Consider the following 23,035-nt stretch of genomic DNA (forward strand, 5'->3'; position numbering starts at 1 on the left):
TCCGTGGTAGCTATGTATCCACTAATTAGATGAAATATTTAAATCAGATTATCCGTCTGCAAAAGTATCTACCGATAATTGAAGAATTTCACGCGAGCGATCCTTAAGATACCATTCCATTATTGCTGTATACCTTCGCACAAACTAATTCGACATTAACGATTCAAATATAAATCTGAATTTCTAATTAATCTACATATTCCTACAAAATTATTTTTATTCAAAATTACGTACGTTTCAGTTTCATAAATACACAAGCTCAAAAAAGCGAATAATACGATATAAAACAAAAATCTCTCAAATAGATCTCACTTTACTTACATATAACGAGTTTCAGTTTACTCGACTTCACGTAATATTTTTTAAATGAAAAGTTATCACAATTTCATTGATAATGATCGAGAAATGTAATACAAGATTGTGTAACTACGTTACCGCCACTTAACCAGTTAATTGGAGATTATAATTGATATAAAAAAATCTAACCGCGAATACTGATAGATATACATTTTATGACTTAATCTATATTAATACCCCCACAGGATTACGTAAATTATACAGAGAAATTGTATAAGTATTCCAATACAAGAATTAGTGTTATATTAATAAGGGAATGTTTTCTTCATAAATATGAATGTATTTATACATATTACATATTTAATTTAATTTAGTAAGTAATCAAACGATTAATAATATAAATTAAAATATCCAATAAATATATTGAAATGATATTACGATTTTGTATAGTTATGTACGTATATTTTCTTATGTCTTATTTCTTGTGGTCCGATGGTGACACGGTAGCACGATACGTATACAAATATATAAATATAATAATGTACAAGGTGTGTCACGTGATCTGTTACAAGAGAATGTTACCTAAGTGAAATGAAGTATTGAAAAATAATTGATTTGAACGTGAAAGTTTCAACAAACGATTTTTCATTACATCATTTCATTTAGAGGATCTTCACCTGTTGCAATTTACATGATTTATTTTGTATACCGAATATACCGAAATAATAACATAAAAGTGTTTTGCGTTCCATCCATTTTTTACACCATAACACCCAAACTTATTTTTGTAACAGTTTCAACGAAATTTGTCGTCAACCGATATACTTTTATATTAAAGTAACTTTAATATTTCGGAATTAGTCGTAAACAAGATATAACAAAAAGTAAATATGAAAAATTTTATAAAAATTTATCAAAAAAATTTTTAGATTTATTTTATATTAATTTTTTGTAATATTCTGTATCCATAATTCTTGGAAATTAGCAATCACGATGGATATAAAAAGAAAGTAAAGACTCACCAGAGCGTGTCCAACAGTCAGTACAATCCTGACATAACGTATACCAATCATTCTGTAAGTCTCTAAAACTCGCCATGGTCGTCAGGACTTATTCTTTCGCCACCGGTTTCTCTGACAGGACCACAGCGAAAAAACCAGAATTTCCACCTTGTCACAACAATTTTCTTATGATTTCCGCGTCACAATAAATCCACAATCACATTTCCCGCGTAATATCAAGTGGAACACACGACCAACGTGAAACTTCGCATAATATACGCATCCTTCAAAGGAGATGAGGAACGAAGTAAGAACACACACGAGTACTCAAAGCATTCAACGATTAGCTTACGACACCCAGTTCTGGTTTGCCGTTCGTTCCACCCGGTGTTCTTCTTACCTTCCTCTACCTTTTACCGCCACGACCACGCTTCTCGCTCTTCCACGCACCTCATATATGTATATCCATCCTTCTTTCTCTAAGCGTTTATGCTAGCATACCTTTTCACTCTAGTCTTTCGCACTGTTTATTTTTACGATCAGTTCACCACCAGGTCATCTGTCATCTATCATATTTGTAAGTGTCTGCGTATATCATATACACGTAAACTTAGGACGACATATATTTCTTCTCAGTTACGCTCTTGTTGGGCAACATATCCCACTCTTTTTACCAAGGATATTAGATTCCTGATAACGTGTACAATAGCAACAATTTTAAATATTAATTTGAAATAAAATGTTTCTAATTTAATACTTCCTAATAAATTTATTATTAATACTAGAGGTACAGAAACACAAAGAAACAAAAATTTATTACGTGTTCTTTTAAACTTTCCCCATCATATTGAAAGAATGCTGTGCGGAAAAATTAATATTAACGCAACGTTCTAGTTGCTATTACTTTGTCATTATTTAAATGATACAAGATACAGTTATATATAAATACAGCATATCTGGTGTTTACAAAACACGATTATTTATATATATATATATATATATAACAAATGTAGTTAACACGTTAAATGCCATGGGGGTCACCGGTGACTGGCGCACCAAGATTAGTAGAGGTACATAATTTGAACAAATGTCAATAGTTATAAATTTTGTATTATTATTATCGTTACTACAATGGCGTGATGAAATTAATGCAGTATAAAACATATAAAAATAATTTTATTTATATATAAAATATAGATGTATTATGTGCGCCCCCCACCAGTGGCTTTCGAACATGATAAAAACCCACTTTTTAATAAACCCGTTTAATGAACAATAACTCTAAGGAACGTTTCGACTTGATAGATGTTTGATGGCAATTAAGGACCTTGACAATAAAGTAAAAAATGCTAAATCTTGTGACGGTTCTTTAGGATTATTGCGGGTCCGAATAAGTATGATCAAGGGATGGATTATGGTTTATGGTGGATCCTGGGACATAACACAGAACAATTATTTAACAAAGCAAAGAAACAATATGAAATAATAGATAATCGCAAAAAATAAGTGAATTTTTTAAATTCAGCGTCGTGGGGATCACCAGTGACATCAGTGAGATAATTTTAATGATGATTATACACTGTAATATATCTCTTGTAGGTAATATTTCAACATTATATTTTCGCATAATAAAAAATTCATCGTGGTGCAACGGCCAAACTTTGTAAAACTGGCGTGGCATTCAACATGTTAAAATTTACTGAACTAATGATATATTACACTGTATATTATGTACAATCTCCTTATGTCTTTTTCACTTTTAAAAATCCAGCTATATTCGAAAAATATTTAGCATTGGCTTCGTTTACTTTCTTTTCTGCGGCTTGCGGATTTACAATTTCCAAACCCTGTAACCATAAATATATATTCAATTTAATAATGAAAATTATGTTAACTAGGAAATTTAATATATATATAAAATTTAATACATTATACAACATATATATTAAATTTCCTTAATTACATATATACAATAAATTATATATTAATATATATATATACACAATAAATTGTTTACCTGTAATGGAGTAAATGCAACACTAGATGCTGTACCAGAAACTTGTTTTTTAACTGTTGTACTACCACCCCATTGTTGCTGTTTTTGTAAATTTTTCTGGAGCGTTTTTGATATCCGTACTTTTGTTTTTTCATCGATTTGTGGTAGTCGAATACGACCGGTCCCTGCTTTGCCAATTGTTCCACGCGAATAACCAAGATCTTCTTGATAAGCATCATTCTCGATCTATAAAACCATTAAAATTTCATTAGTATGAATATTATAAAAAACGACTGAAAAAGAAAGAGAGAAGCTTACATCTGCGAAATTCATTCTATTTGCGTGTTTCCTAAATTCAGTGATAGCATAACGTTCCTTCATTTTTCTGACACGTTTACCACCACGTTTCTTTCGTCCTGGATCAATGGGTTTTGGTAAAGGTTTCACAAATTTAACAGGAGGTGGTTCTTGAAGCTTATCGAGCTTTTTCTCAATTTCTTCACGGAACATTTGACCAATATGACCATCTGTACTTTCATGACACGCATCAACTCGGGCAGCTAACATACTCTTTGCTGCCACAAGCCTTGCTGCTTTTCTTCGTAAATCCTAAAAATATAAATTAGCAACAATAAAAAATATTTGAAAGATACATTTAACACTTATGTTATTGCATATTAACTTACTGGTGGTGTTTCTTGTACAATATCAGAATAATATATAAATCCAGTGTGAGGTAAAGTTGTTACTTGAGAAAATCCAGATAATGTGGTTTTTTGAGATCCCAAAACTAAAACATTACATGCTGGCATTTTGGAAAGTTTTGTCAGTCCGCCAGCAACACCTAACAACAGAATATATGTTAATGCAGGTTTAAATATTTCTCTGTATTGAAAGAAGTAGGTATATATCTTTTTACAATACCCATAATTTTTGCTGCTGTAGATGCACCTACTATTACAGAAAGATTTGGCGCAATAAATGCCATCCTACTTTCAACATATTCAAATATTTTTAACTTGCAATTATTCAATTCTACTGCCATATCGCATGCCTCGCAAATAGCTTCCTTTTCTTCTTCTGTTAATAATTGTCTATAAATAAAATAATTTTATACATAGAAGATTTTGTCTGGTTATTCATACCTTAAAAATTTATCGCAAAATAAGTTACCCTTGAGTTGTTGAAGCAGTAACTGAAACCACCATAATTGTTGCTTGAGTAAGAAATTGTTGCAACGTTTCATTGTTTTTTGCTCTATCTAAATCATTTCCTAATTCTCTAACTGTCATCACATATTCTAATGGACCAACAACTAAAGATTCCAATTCTGGAAATCTTTTAGAATATTTATCTCTGGCAAACCGATGTATGGTAGCTGAAAAATATAAATTACAATATAACTGTGTGAATAATATATAATAAGTATTGGAGCAGAGGTATGGGGTTGGAACATGGAAGAATCGCTGGATAGGGTAAAACGAGGGTACGTAAAATGGATCTTAGGTTTAGACAGGACAACACCAAACTACATACTGACAAAAGAATGCAAGATAGAGGAAATGAAGGTAAGAGCGTTAAAAAGAGCAGTAAGGTACGAGGAAAGATCTCTAGAATTGGAAAAGGAGCTGGTAAAAGAGTGTATAAAGGAGAGAGAGAGAAACTGGGGAAACGGACAGGAAGGGAAAAGAGCAAGAAAGAGAAAGAAGGAACTAGAAGAGGTGAGAAACGGGGAGACACAAAGGGAAGCAGGAGGGGAGCAAGTAAGTTGGACTGGAGACCAAATAGTAGAAGAAAGAAGGAAGAGAGAAACAGAAGAGAGGAGGAAAAGGATAAGGGAATCAAAGTACAACAGGTACTACAGGAACATAACCAAAGAGGAGAGGCCAAAGTACCTGGAAGGGAGGATGAAGTGGAAGGACAGAATAATCATAGCCAGATTCAGGTGCGGAAACGAAACCAAAGCGAAAGAACATTGGAAAGAGGAGGAAGAAAGAAGGTGCAGATTATGTGGAGGGGAAGAAGAGGACCTGAGACATGTGTTAAAAGAATGTGAAATAACAGGAGGAGCAAAGGAAATGGAAGAAATATTAAATGGGACTGGGAAAGGACTAATGGACCTGAGAGCGATAATAGAGAAAAGAAGGGTAAAAGCAATACAAGAAGGGGTGGAAGGACAGGAAGGTAGCACAGCAAGGAGGCAAAAAAACCAAAGTGGCAATAGTGTGTAGGCTAAGTTGCAATAAATCGTAGACATAAGTGTAAATAGATTATAAGCATTAGTGTTAGATTAGAGATAAGAAGGCGATTAGTGCAATAAAGAGCTGTAAAGGAAGCTGAAAGTTCGTCCAAAGCCGAGAGGCACGGACTAAATAAAAAATAATAATAATATATAATAAGTATGAGAGCATTGTACAGTTATTAAAAATTATAACATTCGTTATACCTATTTCATCATCAATATCTACAGCCATGTTATTAGCTTCGACGATAAGTTGATATTCTGGATCAGACTCAACAGGCCCAATAATATCTGCCGACTTTCTAGGGATTTTACTGTATTTTTCTATTTGTAACATTACTTTTTGTAACTGTTCTGAATCACGAAGCTTTGCCAATTCTCTTACAGAAGCTACTTTTATTTCTGCAAGTGAATTAAAGATTAATATATTAATGGTCAGTATTCAGAAAGTACAGTACCTCGTGGAACTATATTTCTATCAGTAAATACTAATTAGTAAATAAATTAGTAAATATATGAAAATAAAGGCTAGCTGACCTTCTTCGATGGTTTTCGAAACGGAAGCCGGAATAAAGTCCGGCTCCGGTTCTTCTGCGATGTCCTCGTTATCATCATTCTCTTCAAGATCTGCTAATAACTCATCGGCTAACGACATATTCCTTCATAAATTGTTTATTTAAAGTTCACAATATGTACTTCCTCGATTCTGTTTGACAACTACAATTATCTGCTATGAACTATCACGCCATCTATAACATCAACAATTGAGTCATATGTGTACAAAGGAATCTGCAGCGTTCTCAAAAGTGAGTTGCTGGGATTGGTCAGTACTGATATCTATCATATTCACCAATCTAGCGCTTTGTCATCGTCTCCTATGCCTGATTGAAAAACCGGCATATGGTAAAAGAAGGAAAAGTACAGTAACGCAAGGTAAAGAGATTTGTCAATCGACGATAGGAAGCTATGGAAAAATGAGTTGTTCTCTCCCCTCCACATAACCAAAACTGTGTAATCGTTGACGCACGATGTTCAAGGGGAATCTCGGTCGCAGTGCGTTGCAGTATCGACAAGGATAAATAAAAAAAGGAAGGCCTCCCGACGAATGACAGCGCGCAAAACCGATCACGCGGTTGAACCGAGAGGTGTGCTTTCGGTCGGTTTCAGAGACCGTGTGCGCGCCCTGTACGTGTATGCGTTGCGGCAGTATCTCACAACAAATATGTCGTGGTGGGGAGTAGATTTTCCCGTTCGCTGTTTCGCATATTTCTTCCCCCGCATTATTATTATGTAGTTCGGCATAGGTGATCCGTTGCACGTTTGTCTCGATACTTGAGTCGAGAGAAGTACAGGTGCTGTGAATCCTGTCGATACTATCATTAACCAAGAACGAAAGTTTTCTATATAAAAGGCGGTGAGGGTCGGCCTCGCACTCGCTGGATAAAGCGCGATGAGAACGATGCGCGAGTTAGCTCTGTTACTCGGTAATTAGAACGATTATTTAATCATGTCCAATCCGCGAGGAACCAGAGACGACAATCGTGGGCAGCCAGCGGCGTGAGTCTGGCGATTAACGGTAGGTGTGGGGCCTGGTGCGAAGCTAGAATCGAAACGACGATTCTCTGGTGTGTTGACGTTGATTCGGTGGTTGCATTCCCCGGCTACGCCTAGGTGAAAAATGCGGTTCTGAATCGCTTGGTGTGCCGATCCCGTGCAATTACGAACAGGTTGTTCACGGGTGGCTCGTTCGATACGCGCATTACGTTACGATACGCGGTTCGCGAGAACACTCGTTCACGGGTTGCGTGTTTCTCTCTCTCTTTCTCTCTCTCTATCTCTATCTGTGTATGTGCGGTGTTTGGACGATCAAGGATATATTCCTTCGGAAGGACAGTCTGACACGGAAGAAACGCCGGAAGGAAGGAAGAGGAGGGTAGCAGGGTAGCAAGATGGCGGGATCCTTAACGTGGTCATGTACTTGTTGCCTGCGGTTCAAGTTCAGCCCCGAGGAGATCGAGCAGCGTTACAAAAGTCAAGAAATCGATCGAATGCTGGAGAAGGATCGTCAAACTCTTCGGCGACAGGTTAAGCTGCTGCTCCTCGGGGCAGGCGAGAGCGGAAAGTCGACATTCCTCAAACAGATGCGAATTATTCACGGAATTAAATTCGAGGTGAGACATCCTTCGCTTCTCACCAAGACAATTTCGTTCCTAGCTCAATTTCCTCCTAATATGTCGTACAGTATATTCTCGTTATTTTTTAGAACGTTTCAACTTTGGATTACGTGTAATTCGTTCGTAGAAATGTGTAATTTTATTTGAGCTTCTGTCAATGTTATTGTAGTTGTCGTTTAAATATCTCGCTACAAAAAGGTGGTTAACCAAAATATATTAGCTAAAAAATGTGAGAAAATAAATTTGAAATAAAAACAAATAACGTTTATATTTCTCTATTTAAAATCTACGAAATATGATTTTTCGTCACTTGTATTGTCGCTAACAAAGAATTCTAGTTTGTTTGTAGTCCTGTTTATTCATTTATGTTAGAAAATAATTATAAATATATAAATCTACATATCAATTGCTGTTCAGATCAATTTTTAGAACTAAATTATTACTTCTTATTTATGAAATTGAATGTATTTTGAAATGAATGTAATTTGAAAGAAATGTTCAACAAGTATACATTAAGTATAAACTGTTAAGTTTAAGTTTTACCATTTATAGCAATTGTAATCATTAGACATACATGTTACAAATATATGAAATAGATAGTATCTAAACTGTTTATAAATGATAGATTTTCAAATGTAAGCTTCTTTAGATGGCTTTTCAAATTTCTAAAAAAATACATTTATATAAATTTCTAATATTTATAATAATCATTTGTTTCAGCCTGAATTAATTAAAGAATATCAACATGTAATTTATCAAAATATAATTAAAGGAATGAAGGTCTTAGTAGATGCTCGTGACAAGTTAAATATTCCATGGGAAAACTCTAAAAATTATGATATTGGTTATCAGTTATTGAAATTTGAAAATACTATGGTGTTGGATGCTAGATTGTTCCTTCATTATGTACCAGCTTTGCAAAGTTTATGGAAAGATGCATCGATCAGAAAAGCCTTTGATAGAAGAAGAGAATTTCAATTAGTAAGATATCTCATCTTTTTTTTCAATAATTATGTTTTATGTTACACTAGATGCTTTAAAAATATATTTTTCCTTCACAGAGTGATTCAGTACAATATTTCTTGGATAATCTTGACAGGATTGCAAGAGTGGTAATATTATTTAATTTTATTATCTAATTTCTTATGAATTATAAAATGTATTTTGTTACTTTTATATATGTATATAATTTAGCCTATTATAAGTATTATTTACTTACAGGATTATGTACCTACACATCAAGATATTTTACACTGCAGAAAAGCAACTAAAGGAATTTCAGAATTTGTCATACAAATTAATAATATTCCATTTCTGTTTGTTGATGTTGGAGGACAACGATCACAAAGACAAAAATGGTACCAGTGTTTTGATTGTGTTACCTCGATACTTTTTCTTGTTTCATCATCCGAATTTGATCAAGTGTTGTTAGAAGATAGGTATGTTCGTTTGAAGTTTATGTACTAAGAGGATTGAATCATCATGTAAAATATCTATTAATATTACAGAAGAACCAATCGGTTGGAAGAATCGAAAAATATATTTGATACAATAGTCAACAATATGATATTTGGTGGAGTGTCTATCATTCTATTTTTAAATAAAACCGATTTGTTAGACAAAAAAGTAAGATCCCCTGATACGAATGTTCGTTGGTACTTTCCACAATTCACAGGAGATTCACATTCCATGAAGGATGTGCAGAATTTTATACTTGAAATGTTCATATCTGTTAAAAGGGATCCAAGAAAACCTCTTTTTCACCATTTTACTACTGCTGTGGATACAGAAAACATAAAAGTTGTATTTAATGCTGTCAAGGACACAATTTTGCATAGAAATCTCGAGTCGTTAATGCTCCAATAATGATAAATGTGAATAAAAAGTGAAATGACTTTTGATCCACACATATGCATTCAACATTTAGTGTTTGATACATAGTGAAGTGAAATTATAGTCAAAGAAGTATTAAGATGTCGATTAGGAAAGAATATTCTGGTAAGACAATATATATTATGTATATTGTATTAATGTAAATCTCGTAATTATTTCCGTTTATAACGGAAAAGTAAACGTTTTCATAATAGTTTTATACAACAAAGGAAGTAAAAACTGCCTAATGAAAACATGTATTGAAAATTTTTAATGCTCTATATACTATATATATATACATTGATAATATATTTCCATCTTTTTGATGAATATTGATTACTAAAGGGTTGTAAGAAGACTATTATATACAATATATTGTACATAGCATCTTGTATTCTATACATTGTCAATAACAATGGTTTTACATGTTTGTATAAAAAAGGATCAGTTAGCTAATAGTTTAGTTAAGATCTTTCTATTTTGTACAGATATTTAATCCAGTGCTTCTCTTTTATATTAAAGCATATATATTGAAAATACTGGTCACGTAACCAGAACTCACAAACATAAAAGTAACTTATTTTATACTTAAGATTAATTACTCTATCTTTAAAAATATATCTTTGTTAACATTGAATATTAAGTAACAAGAAAACCAAATACTAGATTCATGCCATATAAACCAAATGAAACTAACCAGTTTGTGTTCAAATTGCCGTGTGCAAAATTTGTTAATATTTTAATGTATTTTTTTTCCTGATTTGATTTAAAGATTATATATACAGAATTCTACTATTTCGAGGTAGCAACATAATTTTTTGTACTTTTATATTTTTGAGTTTGTATTTTCAGGAATTAAAGTTTTGTTCCATTGAGAAATTGTGGAAATTGAACCGTAATTTAAGTAATTAATGTAATTCTAATAGTTCATTACTTTCTGGTTTAAAAATTTAAACAAAAGAATCGCGATAATCAATGTTTTAGTTCTTATGGAATAATTAAGTAACATTTTGTTTGCTAACTTCTGATTTTGATAGCTGATCCTTAATTTGACATTATTCCTTTAAGAAAAAAAATATCGATCAGTATTATTATTTTTCTTGTAGAAATCTTGAAATAAAATTGGTTTTTCACATTGATAGCAATTTTCCAGAATTATGCTTATTAATTTATAAACATATGGCTTATCATTATGTAATTTTTTTTGTAATACAAGGTTTTGTTCCCACGTACTTTGTAAATTATATGGCATTGTATTATTAAAATAATTGCGAAAGAATAATTACATCAAAAGATTTGATGAATGAGGGTGAACTGAAATTTTCTTATACGTGTCATAAGAATTGAATGATTAAAAATTTTCTAACACTAGGGAACAACTTTCTGAATTGAAGAAACGATTGTAAGCAGTACTAGAACCAAGGATTTTATGTAATAATTATTATGATGAAACCAAAGAGTTTAAAAACTAATGTCTATATAATTTATTTCCACTAGTTTAACATAACATCTAACTTTATAACTATTTTTAAAACTACATTTATGCACATGTATACAGTTATTTCATATCTTTCTGTCTTGGTCACTTATTACATAAAATCTTTGTTTTGATTATCTTTTGTATTAAAGAGAACTGGAAAACTTAGAATATTTAAAAAATTGCATTTTGAATTACTTTTGTTTGGAGCTAATGGAACTGAAAAATTAGTATTTTGTTATTTTTGTATATAAAAATTTTAGATATAGTGTGGCAATACAAAATGTTAGAAAATTGAATTTTTGTGTGATTTGTATCATGCAAATTTATTGTGGAATTCTGATGATTGGTATATTTTCGTAGCTGACTTTACATTCCTATAAAGTTAATCAGGTTTTAATTGATATTCTTAGAATACTTTTAAATTATATTACATCTTTATAATATAGAAACATAATTATACTGCTTCCATTGAAGCATTGTTTTGATTTGAATTTGGTAAATTCAAAATACGGTTTTATACAGCTTATATGTCTCTCTGTATACAAAACTTATTTTCACTGATACTCATTGGGAATAATATTTGTAATTTTTTATAGAAATATTTTGTAGAATATACTCTTGGTACTTCATCGATTAAAAATTTACCTGTGAATTTATATAAGTACAATGCATAAAATCATTACAGAAAATTGTCATGATACTTAAACTTTTCATAATACGCACAATTCATTTTGCAGTGATATATATGTAACATTTACTTGTTTAATTATATAACAAAGATACTTACGAAATTATAAAAGAGAGCATTAGTTAATCGAATTTTATATCAATTTCTTTGCATTTACATGTATTTTACGTTAGTTATTATACAAGTTTTCCTTTAAACTGTTACAAGTAGTAATGAGAAATATTAAAAATAACTAACTTTGTGATAAAGTGTCGCGGAAAGCGAAAAAACAGTGATTTTTTATATTTCTAGAAATGCGGAGATTATTTTAATCTGTTCAATTTGATCAAATTTGTGCATTACAGTCTAAACAAAAAAGTGGAAGTCAGATGTCTTATGATTACTATATTGTTAACGATACAACAATATTTTACATACACGCGTCCACGTTTTAATTGACTTTATTATAATTTGTAATTATATTTACATTAGGTACTTTTAAATGCATACCTACATTCTCAAATCATGAAAATGCATTCGTACACAATAGATAATAATTACAACGAACGAAAACCGTGAAGTAGCTTTATATGTAGTTTATTATATCTGTACGTTTCTAACGGAATTTATTATAATGACAATTATTATTTTTACAAATTTAAGTGTCATCATATTTAAATTGTTTTTAATGTTATACACAAATAATAATCTACTGAAAATCATAAAAAATATTTGTCATTACAAAAAGAATTTTCTTTAATGTAAAAGTAATCAATTAAAACAAATGAAATTTGTAACTCGTTAATTGTGATTTATCAAGGAACCATGTGGATATACTCGCAATAGGCTACAACAATAATAAAATATTTTTCTGTAAGTTTGTATAATACTAACTAAAATAGATATATAGAACAGTTTTTTCTCTCGACAAATTAATAAGCATATACTGCAAGCTATTTACAGATAATCTTTAAGTAATTTGTATGCGAAGCGCAATATTTTTAAAAAATTAAAAGTTTACTTTTACTTTACAATATACAGCAATAAAGCTGTTTTATTTGTTACAGATAGTCACTTGTATATTCAAATTTTATTTGTATTTTTCTGTACATGATCTAAAGAATGTAGATATATTGTGCCTTTTGTATATTGTATATTTGTATATAGACATATTTTACATACAATATTGTAATAATGTAGTCTATTCACATAAACAATAAATAAAACTTCAGAGAATGTTTATTTTATTTAATGAACTTTTCACAACTCATATTCTTTTCGTTTTTGTTTAAATTATTTCAGCGTTTTAAGAAAAATATACTGCCTGTTACAAATAAAAATATGTTGTGCAGTATTAAACAAAATGGCACACAAATACGAAAAAAATATATCTATGTTTGCATATATATGTATATACATATATATGTATTTATACAATACATTGGTATATTTATTTGTAATAAATTTTATACAAAGTAAAGCACATGCCTATTTCGCATAACTTATTTAATAAAATGCACAATATTTACATTTATGCTAAAATTTATAAGATGAATTTTTGTTGTTGCAAGTATTCCAAATTTTCTTTGTATTTCAGCGCAGCAAATAATATTACGTAATTGATATTTATAACACAGAGATGTTACACTTATTTAAACATCACATTGGCAATTGATCTACAATTAGTAATTACATTTTTTTATAACTATTAGCATATGTCGTATATTACACTAATATTTACATCTTTTTTCAATCGATAATATATAATATTAAAAACGTACAAAAGTGAAAATATAATTATATGTTCTTCAAAAAACATGAGATATGTAATCATCCAAGAGGCGCATAGAAAGTTTATGTATAATTTTACCAAAATTTTGTAGCAAATACATCTTAAAATTGAAATTGAAGGGTGAATTATATATTTAGTCTTTTATATATCTATTTTGTTTTTGTATCGCATGGCAATAGACAATGTGAAAAATCGCTACTATATTCGATTCAACTATAACGCATAATTTTATTACAATTCACGTATAATCTTCGATTTAATCGTTGTTGTTATAAACTTGATTCTTCCTACGTTGCTGCAAGTGACGTATTTTACATTGACATTTCTATTTTATATTTTATTTACTTATGCGTTATAATAGAAGCGATTATACTGATCCATACTATGTATCTATTTATAATATTGAGCGCATTTTGAAATTCTGGCGGAATGTAACAAGTTGTGTTACTTTTAGATATTGTGCGTAATAAAATAAAAAGTTCTTTCAAAAATTTCACATTAAATATAGACTATTATTGTGCGTGTTTGCTATTTATGTATCGAAGAATTGACCTTCAAACTTTGAGAAAAATATGCTGCAGTGCTTGCATTTTTGGAATTTGTTATACTTGTAAATGTATTACTTTCGTAATTATCTCAAAATAGTTATTTCTGTCGCTTGGAAATTTCATTAATGTTTGTAGGATCTTTATATCCATGGAATGTTACGATTTAATTGGGAACTGTACCTTGCCAAAAGTCTTACAAATATGCAAAAGTATACTTAAATTTCTCGTATGTATTCGTCGTCGTTATTACTACCGTCGAATCTGCATCGTCTTTTATTCTCTCATTTTCTTAGAAACTCTTTCAAATAAACGATTAACAGATACGAATTAAATTGGAATTATAAATATTTTAGACGCATATAACAATCAACAATAATTCAATGGAAACAATTTTTACGTTCAATTACTTAAAGGTAGTACTCATAAAAAAAACAATGCAAAAATAATAGTACAATTTTCCTAAATGTGCTTTGCTCAATTTTCTACATACTATGATATTTTGCAAACGGTTACGTTCGCTAAATTTGTACAATAGAAAGAATACGTATTGAACAAACAGAAGAACATTATTATGTTGTTACTGTGTGTTGAATATGTCACGATTCACATTTTAAATTCAATTTTCCTTTGGATCTTGATGAATTTATAGCACCGTATAAGTGACTTATGTACGAATAGTTCAATATCAAATTCCAATATTTGCTTTAAATTATTATATCTACAACTTTACGTGCTACAGCCATGTCCTGTCAATATCTAAGAAAACAACCGTCATTTCTCGAGCTAGATAAATACAGTAAATGAGCTGTAAATGAGAGATGATCATGAAGGTACTGCGATTCGAAGCTGCTAAACGATGAGTCATCACGAAGTTTCTATAACATATCCTTTTTCTCAATGTAAAAGGTTACAAATAACCTTTTTTCCTGATTACCTCGAGTGTTATTAACTTGATTATTTTATTTAACTCAAAATAACCCAACTGCATCAATGTTTAGACTCATTTTAATCTGGAAGATCCCTTCAAATCCTTTAAAATCCTTTTTATGGAGAAACAGCAAAAATTCTGGAAATTTCATTTTTAGAATGTGATGATTCATAGTTTATCGTAAGATTTGTTTTCTCTCTGTCTCACATCTCTTCTCGGTATATGTTTGATCATTAGAGATGAATCCGGATTCATTAATTCCAGTCTTCTCAGATCCAAACGTCTTAACAGGGCATTAATGTACATTTATCATTTATAAATTTTGGCCCGATAACGTAGTGCGCAACTTTTTCATGCTTAGTAGTTTACAAGCAGTTTATCACATGAAATTTTTAAATTATTTCGTTTTTTGAGCGCGAAATATGTTGAACAAAATTCAGACGCTCTGGTAAATGTACATTCGCCAAGCGTTCAAATTACATTATGTTTTAATTTTTGGTAGGAGGTTATAAATATTAGATTAACACTTTCCTGAAAGAGTTTTGCGTGAAAACGTTGATGTACTAACGCAAGAAATGCGGTGAAAATTATTTCTTCAAAAACAAATTGCTTTCCCTAAAATAAGAAACACACTGAATGGAACAGATTTAAAGTTCTAGTTCTTCGGCAGTGCGAGAGAGCCTGTGATTATCGATACGTCTGCGTTGGCTACGCCTAACCGCATCCGCTCGTCGGTATGGTTCAGATCTAAGCCCAAGAAGAATGTCTTCCAGAGCACCATTATACACTTCATCCTGCTGCAACAATTTCTTCTCTTGAACTAGTCTTGTCTTATTTTTCAGTTCATTTATCACAGCGTCCTGTATCAAATTACCAATCGTTTATTAGTGATATACATATGTATATTAAAAGGTTAGCTTCTTTAATCTTGCTGTGATCATCGAATCTTTTTATATCGTTACTTGGACAAAACTACTAAACGTTGTAAAAAATTTCTAATATAAAATCGAAACGAAAAATCACGCATATCAATAAAGAGCTTTCCCTATTTTCCTCAAATTTCTCGAACAGGGAAATTTTCTAAAGGTAGTTCTTTTACATATATCGCTGAAATGAAAGATCATTTAATTAATATATTAGAATTCTAATCACGAATAGACAATTAAGTTTCTCTTACGTGATATAAATTATAAATAAATTTAATTTAATGTTTAATTCTATAGAATTAAGCTATATTGTTAATGTATACGCGTTTATCTATGAGACTCTTGGCAGTAGCATAGGAAAGTGATAATACAGGACTTCTCTCAGGCAACATCAATGCAAGCTAGAACACATGCCAATGCATTCTTTAATTTTTTGTTAATGATATGAATCGAGTGAATATGGTTCCGTACCACTAGATTTGGAAAACAGTTCTTCAAAAACAATTAGAATTTTACATATATTTGTAGAAAGGGAAATTCTTACTTCTTAATGAAATTAATTTTCGATTAAAAACAAATAAAAAAAGAACTGTTTTCGAACATGGTTTCTGGATATTTCAATACGTATATCTCGCATGGTAATAGAAGCTAAACCTACATGTGTGTTGTCTAAGCGTAGTGTATGTGCGAATGCGACCATTAAAAATATGTCATTAGAAGGAAGTGAGTAAGGACAGACTTACATGTTGTGAATTGTTTCTATATTGTTACGTTCTGAGCTCCAGTTCATTAAGATGCCGATGTAACAGACTCTTGTTTGTGTTACAGCAAAATTTCGGTGACTTTAAATCCAAATAAATATGTAACAAATAAGAAAAATAGACGTTCGTGAGATACTTTGATAGACATCGCTGTCTGTTCTTGAAACGGAAAAAAATTGCTAAAAGAGCACTCTCGAAATAATCAAAATTATTATGATCATTTGATAATCCCTGAAAAATATCATGCTATCTCACAACATGCAGCGAAAAGAAATGCCTTGTAAATTCTATTTCGCACGAGCATTGACATTTGCAAAAATTATTTCCAAAAAATAATCTGTTTCCTTAATTGACATTTAGTAAAGCTAAATAATATCCCCATACAAAAAGTATTTTTCATGTTTGATACTAAAAATTTTGTGGAAAATGTTATAATAAAGAAATGAATTGACATCGAACAATATTGTATTTTGTAATGCCGGATGATTCTAGTATCACGTTTTGTATAAAAAAATCCAAAATTTAGAAATGTTTCAAGTGTTATGATATGTAAGCTTTTCTATGAAATGATCCGCCATGCTTAATTGTTAAGAAGGATATGAATAATAAATAAGTAATGTTAGAATGCGCAAGCTTTTAAAAAATTATACAAAATTACCATTTTACATCGCACACATTTAAAAATATAAAGCTTCAAACAGAAATCAATTTTTTATATATATATACACACATATGAAACTGAAAATCTGTTTGATATTTTCTGAGTTAATGCATAAAATTATACTTTTTAACTAATGAAGTAGCATCATATCATTCCATAAGGAAATTAAAAAATGCTAATGTTCTAATCGCAGTGTCATGCATGTTCAATGTTCGTTTATAAAGGTATAAGCAGGAATTATATCTATATTGCATGTATAAGAAGCACAGTAAAAAATTTTAGGCAAGTAATAGAAATACAATTAATAACATGTAATAAAATAATAAAAATAAAATTAAATCTTACAGCATTGATGTTGAGAGAGAGAAACATATTTAAAAATGTAAGTGTGCAGTTAGTAAAGCATGTTATAATTGATCAGAAAGAATAAGTAATTTAACATTCAATATTTATATATCTATTGCACTTACAGATTTAAGTATAATGAAATAAAATCTTAAGAAACTTTACTAACTTTTTACCAAAAAACTTTTTACCTCTACACTTTTTACCAAATGTATTCGTTAATAAGAAAATAAATATAAGCTATTAAATGCATAGCGTGCAATAATAACGAAGCTAAATAATTATAACTTCTTATTTCCGTCAAAATAATTAATTAGGAAAACGTACCTGTTGCTTCTTTTGATTTAATTTATTACGTTTTATTACGTCTTCTGAGGCGTTTAAAGCTTCTGCAGCAGCAGCTTCTAATCTACGACGCTGTTCATTTTCTTGATCCGCAGCCTGTAAAAGTACTTTGCTTTGTAGTATTCTGACGTTTTGCTTTTTATGACCGTTTTAGTTGAAAATAATCCTTTCTGGTTATAAGCTTATTATATATGTATATGTACGGTGTAAAAGTTAAACGGTACCTTAAATGCCCTTGCGAATCTGACGAGAAGAGAGAAGAACGTATTAGCATCAGCTTGCCTGGGACTTTCTCCAAAAAATTCAACGCATTCTCGGAATGCTTCTCCAGCAGCGCGTGCATCGGATTTTAAACGACGCAATTTTTCTTCGGAATTATTTAAGAAATCTCGTAGTACGGTGTTGTGTTTTTCTTTACCGCGTAGTTCAAATTCTTTCCTTACGAGATCCATACCCTTTTCTAATTCGTGAACGTCGGTAGTTATATTTTCTAGCGAGACTAAAAAGAGTGAAGAAAACAAAATGATATACAGAAATAATAAAAACATTATATGTATAATGAGATGAATTCACGACATTCGAGACACGGCATTTGGTATATACTCTTGGCGGAAGAAATATAGTGAGGTCATAAAATTAATCACGTCTGAATATAAGTACACGTGTTTCGAACGTCGAAACAGTAATTTGAGAAGATCTAAGGGGAGATAAAGCGCTCCAGCTTGCCAGAAGCGTAAGACGTCAACTCAAATCTAGTTCTCCCTTCGCGGCTGCAGTAATTTTGGTCAATACACTAATTACAATGGAGTAGAAAGCTATAGCGAGTCAAGACAGTTTTTTTTGCATAAAAGATAACAATTATAGTTATATAATAATTAAAATATTAACATATATACGCACCGGTCGCAGCTTTATCGATGTACATAAGTTCCGATTCAAAATTAATCAGTTCTGGAAATTTGACTCGTATTGTTGCTACAATATAATGTAAAAGGCACATTCTCTTGTCCGTTGACTTCGTATCGAGTAATGTGTCTAAGCTCTGAAGTTTAAATCCATACGCTGGGCCTCGTTTACTGCTGTTTAAGTAATTTCCGAAGGCAAGGATAATTTCTAATACTGCTCTTAGTTTCTTCGAACTCTTAACCGAACTCGAAGCAGATATCACAGCATGTATTTGTGGAGTAATAAGATGTAAATTATCAAAAAAGTTTCCTATATAATTCATAATGGATAGTTTCGTTGATATCCTTTCTACTTTACCGAGCTGCATCAAAAACTTGTCTTCCTCCGTTAACAAATTAACATTTTTCTTTTCTATGATGTATTCTCTATATGCTTTTATCTGTAACATTATAAAGTTTCTGTGTGCTAGCTACTATCAACATTTCTATATGGAAAGAGAATAAGCCATACTTCCTGATCCGTAGGCACCATACGTTGTAGCAATTCTACATTTTCCAACGACAGTATTTTTAAATCGAGAGCATTTACTGCCATAATTACTTTTTCTACCGGCATTTCCATTTTTCTTCGCGATATGGCTATAAAAGGGAACAGAAAGGTGAGCAATCAGTCTTTTGACTTTTCAAAAAAGAAATTGAGGAAAGGAAATTTTTATTATACATACCGATATTTCGTAATCTGGTATGTTCTAAGAGCGAGACATTTTCTGGCTTCTTGAATCTTTTACTAGGAAAGCTTTGAAGACCGTCTATTTCGTTAGTACCATTAGCAACGTGACTTCCCATTCCGATTTTAAATCGTTCTTCGAAATCGGAAAAGTCTATATAATTGTGCAATCGATCATCGTCCAGCTCATTGAAAATAGTACCCCGTACTTGATTAGGCTTCAGAGCGATCCAGTTAAGTGTGGGAAGTTTGTATTTTGTTTGAACCTGGAATCAAAGAATTTTGCAGGTATTTACGTGCATATTCGTGGAAAATTTAAAGATACTAAATTGTGCAGAACGAGTATCATGCAATAGTTGCATATATAGATTTTAATAAGAAAAACATACCTTTCGCTTAATAGTCATTGCTCCATCCGGTGCTTGCATCATGCCAGCAGGTGGTGGAGGTATAGGCGCCGGTGGAGGTAATTTTTGATCTCCAGGAGAAAGAGGTGCCATTGGAGGCGGTGGTGGACATGGAGGTGGTGGTGGTGGAGGTGGTGCTGGGGCAGATGGAGGAGGTTCTTCCAGTGTCGGAGACGGGGTCGAATTAAGCGTAGAGGATGTGACGTTATCCGACGTACTGACGGGACTCGTTGCGCTTCCATTCCGAAGATTGGCTGTACAAATTTAAAGTGATACGTTAGATGCTAGTACTTAGTTTTTGATCGATTTATTATTCCTGCATTATTTATTGATTGATTTTAAAACAAATTACAATAGTAGAATACACAAAGAGTTTTAACGAACCTGAAGAACCCTTCGTGAGAGTGCCAGTAAGCGTTTCCAATTCGATAATTTTGTTTTCTAAAACACTTTGCCTACGAGCAGAATCCTGCTTTTGTCTTTTCAAGGCTGTGAGTTCTTCCTCGGCCAATCGACGAGCTTCCACAGCATCAGCGTATTCTACTTTTAATGCACCTAATTCAGTCTCTAATTCCGCTAATTTTGCAAGCGACTCTCTTTCTAACTCTGCCATCCTATCGTGCGCCTATTTTCAAGATATCAAATGTTTAGTAAATAATCGTTTAAGTAAGGCTATTTAGGCTAGTTCAATTTAAAGAAACTACTTACATGACCAAGTTCATCTTCTAATTCAGCTACTTTTTCTAACGCAGCAGTCTTAGTTTCACTGTCTTCCATTAAGGCAGCTACATCAAATACGTTATCTAGATACGCAGAGATTTGAACCTGGGAAAATGTTATATCAGATGAAGATAGTATTATGTTTAGGAGTGAGATCGTTTTAACATTTTAACTACATGTAATAATTTCAAGTACGTTTTATACACGAAATATTATATAAATATGTACAAAAATCAAAACAATTATCTATTATTATATTGTGAACGATTTTATTGTATCAATCAAGTAAACAAAAATAAAGGTATCTTATAATTTATATTCGAGAAATTATTTTCGTTGTCTCTTTTTATACAATAAATGTTTGTAACTTTTTATTAAATGAAGCAATAATTTCGGTCATAAAACTTCGATCGTTTGGACTTAATCCGTTACTATGAGAACTACAATAAATATTAATATACTCGAAATTAACAAATTGACAAACCTGCAAATCCTCGCTTTCGGTATGTCTGAGTTTCTCGAGATACTCGTCTAAACCAAGCTTGGTAAATTCGTATTGCAGGTGAACCCTGAAATTCATGTCCTCTACCGAGTGAACAACGATATTTACGAATTGCATACAAGCAACCATAAATTCTATGTGAAAACTATCATATTGAGTGAAGTATGCCATAAGCGTAGTAAATCGTCGTCGTTCCGAGCAAACTTCTTTGAAATTATCGAATGCGGACAAAATAATCTCATGCCCACCCTTTACCAGACATATAGCAGCAAGAAGTTCTAGTACTAGAGCTTTCGTTCTGAAAATAGGATACATATTTTTATTTTACGAAAGTTGAGAAACTTATATGAAATTGAGAGAAAAATATCAATACCTTAAACTCTTATGCATTAAACTGAGCGCGATGCAGTTGATTGCTTCACGATGTTGGATGACCATATTGAAGCCATACTGTACAAAGTATTATCAGATTTTATATCAGAAAAATAATGTTTAGTAAATTCTACATTATTATCAAAGACACTATGTTCGAACGTATTGTATTATGTTAAATCAAACTTTGATTAATAGTAATACTCTTATATAAATAGTATCATACAAAATACTGTCAGAAAATAAAGAGGAAAGTCAATATCGTACTGAAGCAAATGTTTACAACAGGTAGAGCAAAATTATTGTCACGATTTTGTGATTTTGTCGCTAATTTCCGACCGCGACGAATCATCTTCTGTAATTTACATATGAAAACAAGCGATAGAAGCGGAATCAGTCTGCAAAACGAAGATACGGATAAACGACGAAGAAAGGTAAGAATGAAATAAAAGGAATTGACATGCGACAAGCTCTTTGCCTGATCAAATGGCAATGTTCTTGAACCAGTTCCGATATATCCAGTTTTGTACCTTATTATTCATGATGGCACGCATGCACAGTATGCAAACGTGAATGTCATCTTTCGCTTCGCCCATATTGAGACGCGCCACGTGCCGTGATCTCCTTTTAACGCCAGGACTATCCTTGAGCTCGTGGAGAGGAGGCCTCAGGCAACCGTTATTTAAGGGCGAGGTATCCCCGGAACCCACTGGAAAATAATTATGTCGTTCACGGTCTACGTTCATCGATTCAATCTTTTCCAGTACGTCGCCATAATAGAAATAAATGTTGACCCATGTGGCGGCGTGTGAACTCTTACCGGTTTGTAATTTTTCCTCGGAACTCGCGTGGGATTCCAAGAGACGTTGTTCGTGTCTCATCATGAGTAACCTGAAGCTGAGGTAGTCTATGAGGGCGTCCAAGCCTTGGTTTTCTTCGTCTAGGAACTCCCTTACCCATCTAAACCGATCAGAAATCGAATTATCACCAAGTTAGATTTCTCTGAGACAAATTCAAACTATGTTTCTATAGTGAAAATTACTTAAAGAGATTTAATGTATGTTATAAACAAAAGCTTACTCTATGTGATTTGTGCGTAACGAGATTTCCAAATCCCGTAACACTTGAGTCGACGTTGACTCTCCAACCATTTTCCTCTTCTGGAAGAACGTGAGAAAACGATACGACTGTATAATCATTAGTATCCGTCGTTCAAGTTTTCTTACGCGGGAAAAACGAACATAAAACAAACGGTTTTTTTTGTAATGTAAGAACCAAAAATTGTACGAATATCGTTCCATAGATATATTACGGTGGTTATTTCTTGAAATTGTAATTCATTCAAAAGCAAAATCTAGAAACATTTA

General features: G+C 31.7%; 3 protein-coding genes across 8 annotated transcripts in view; 1 reads left to right on the forward strand and 2 right to left on the reverse strand.

Annotated features, from left to right (window-relative positions):
* Window positions 1-2,047: 2,047 nt before the first annotated feature.
* On the reverse strand, window positions 2,048-6,529 carry LOC122565610 (U4/U6 small nuclear ribonucleoprotein Prp31). The gene is made up of 9 exons (XM_043721736.1): window positions 6,387-6,529; window positions 6,074-6,285; window positions 5,741-5,938; window positions 4,468-4,672; window positions 4,219-4,388; window positions 3,981-4,138; window positions 3,613-3,903; window positions 3,316-3,540; window positions 2,048-3,145 (listed from the first exon to the last, which is right to left on the reverse strand). Exons 2-9 carry the CDS (start codon window positions 6,189-6,191, stop codon window positions 3,041-3,043), a joined length of 1,470 nt encoding a protein of 489 aa, XP_043577671.1. The 5' UTR covers window positions 6,192-6,285; window positions 6,387-6,529; the 3' UTR covers window positions 2,048-3,040.
* Window positions 6,530-6,606: 77 nt separating this feature from the next.
* LOC122565611 (guanine nucleotide-binding protein subunit alpha homolog) lies at window positions 6,607-12,622 on the forward strand. The gene is made up of 5 exons (XM_043721737.1): window positions 6,607-7,707; window positions 8,431-8,691; window positions 8,772-8,822; window positions 8,932-9,149; window positions 9,219-12,622. Exons 1-5 carry the CDS (start codon window positions 7,486-7,488, stop codon window positions 9,574-9,576), a joined length of 1,110 nt encoding a protein of 369 aa, XP_043577672.1. The 5' UTR covers window positions 6,607-7,485; the 3' UTR covers window positions 9,577-12,622.
* Window positions 12,623-13,157: 535 nt separating this feature from the next.
* Window positions 13,158-23,035, reverse strand: part of LOC122566293 (formin-like protein) — a 32,499-nt gene continuing 22,621 nt past the window's right edge. For 2 of the 6 annotated variants that reach the window (XM_043723360.1, XM_043723364.1), the window contains exons 4-17: window positions 22,749-22,855; window positions 22,489-22,628; window positions 22,199-22,377; window positions 21,670-21,746; window positions 21,279-21,594; window positions 20,783-20,899; window positions 20,459-20,699; window positions 20,057-20,328; window positions 19,666-19,933; window positions 19,452-19,579; window positions 18,936-19,380; window positions 18,260-18,534; window positions 18,018-18,131; window positions 13,158-15,857 (exon numbers count right to left, since the gene is read on the reverse strand). In XM_043723360.1, the coding sequence (XP_043579295.1) occupies window positions 15,645-15,857; window positions 18,018-18,131; window positions 18,260-18,534; window positions 18,936-19,380; window positions 19,452-19,579; window positions 19,666-19,933; window positions 20,057-20,328; window positions 20,459-20,699; window positions 20,783-20,899; window positions 21,279-21,594; window positions 21,670-21,746; window positions 22,199-22,377; window positions 22,489-22,628; window positions 22,749-22,855 (2,892 nt within the window). In that variant the 3' untranslated portion in view covers window positions 13,158-15,644. Of the gene's footprint in view, window positions 15,858-16,666; window positions 16,766-18,017; window positions 18,132-18,259; window positions 18,535-18,935; window positions 19,381-19,451; window positions 19,580-19,665; window positions 19,934-20,056; window positions 20,329-20,458; window positions 20,700-20,782; window positions 20,900-21,278; window positions 21,595-21,669; window positions 21,747-22,198; window positions 22,629-22,748; window positions 22,856-23,035 lie in introns of all 6 variants that reach the window. The other 4 variants (XM_043723362.1, XM_043723363.1, XM_043723359.1 and 1 more) reach the window with 4 other exon arrangements.

The sequence above is a fragment of the Bombus pyrosoma genome, linkage group LG3, assembly GCF_014825855.1.
Source record: "Bombus pyrosoma isolate SC7728 linkage group LG3, ASM1482585v1, whole genome shotgun sequence".
NCBI classification, from domain to species: Eukaryota; Metazoa; Arthropoda; class Insecta; order Hymenoptera; family Apidae; genus Bombus; species Bombus pyrosoma.

Excerpts from the sequence above, each read along its gene's own strand:
- LOC122565610 (XM_043721736.1), bottom strand. The coding sequence starts at position 6,191 with ATGTCGTTAGCCGATGAGTTATTAGCAGATCTTGAAGAGAATGATGAT. Across the intron at positions 4,673-5,740 it reads AGATATTGATGATGAAATAG|CTACCATACATCGGTTTGCC; the intron begins GTATAACGAATG and ends TATATTTTTCAG. Across the intron at positions 3,541-3,612 it reads ATAGAATGAATTTCGCAGAT|ATCGAGAATGATGCTTATCA; the intron begins GTAAGCTTCTCT and ends ATGGTTTTATAG.
- LOC122565611 (XM_043721737.1), top strand. The coding sequence starts at position 7,486 with ATGGCGGGATCCTTAACGTGGTCATGTACTTGTTGCCTGCGGTTCAAG. Across the intron at positions 8,692-8,771 it reads GAAGAAGAGAATTTCAATTA|AGTGATTCAGTACAATATTT; the intron begins GTAAGATATCTC and ends TTTCCTTCACAG. Across the intron at positions 9,150-9,218 it reads CAAGTGTTGTTAGAAGATAG|AAGAACCAATCGGTTGGAAG; the intron begins GTATGTTCGTTT and ends TTAATATTACAG.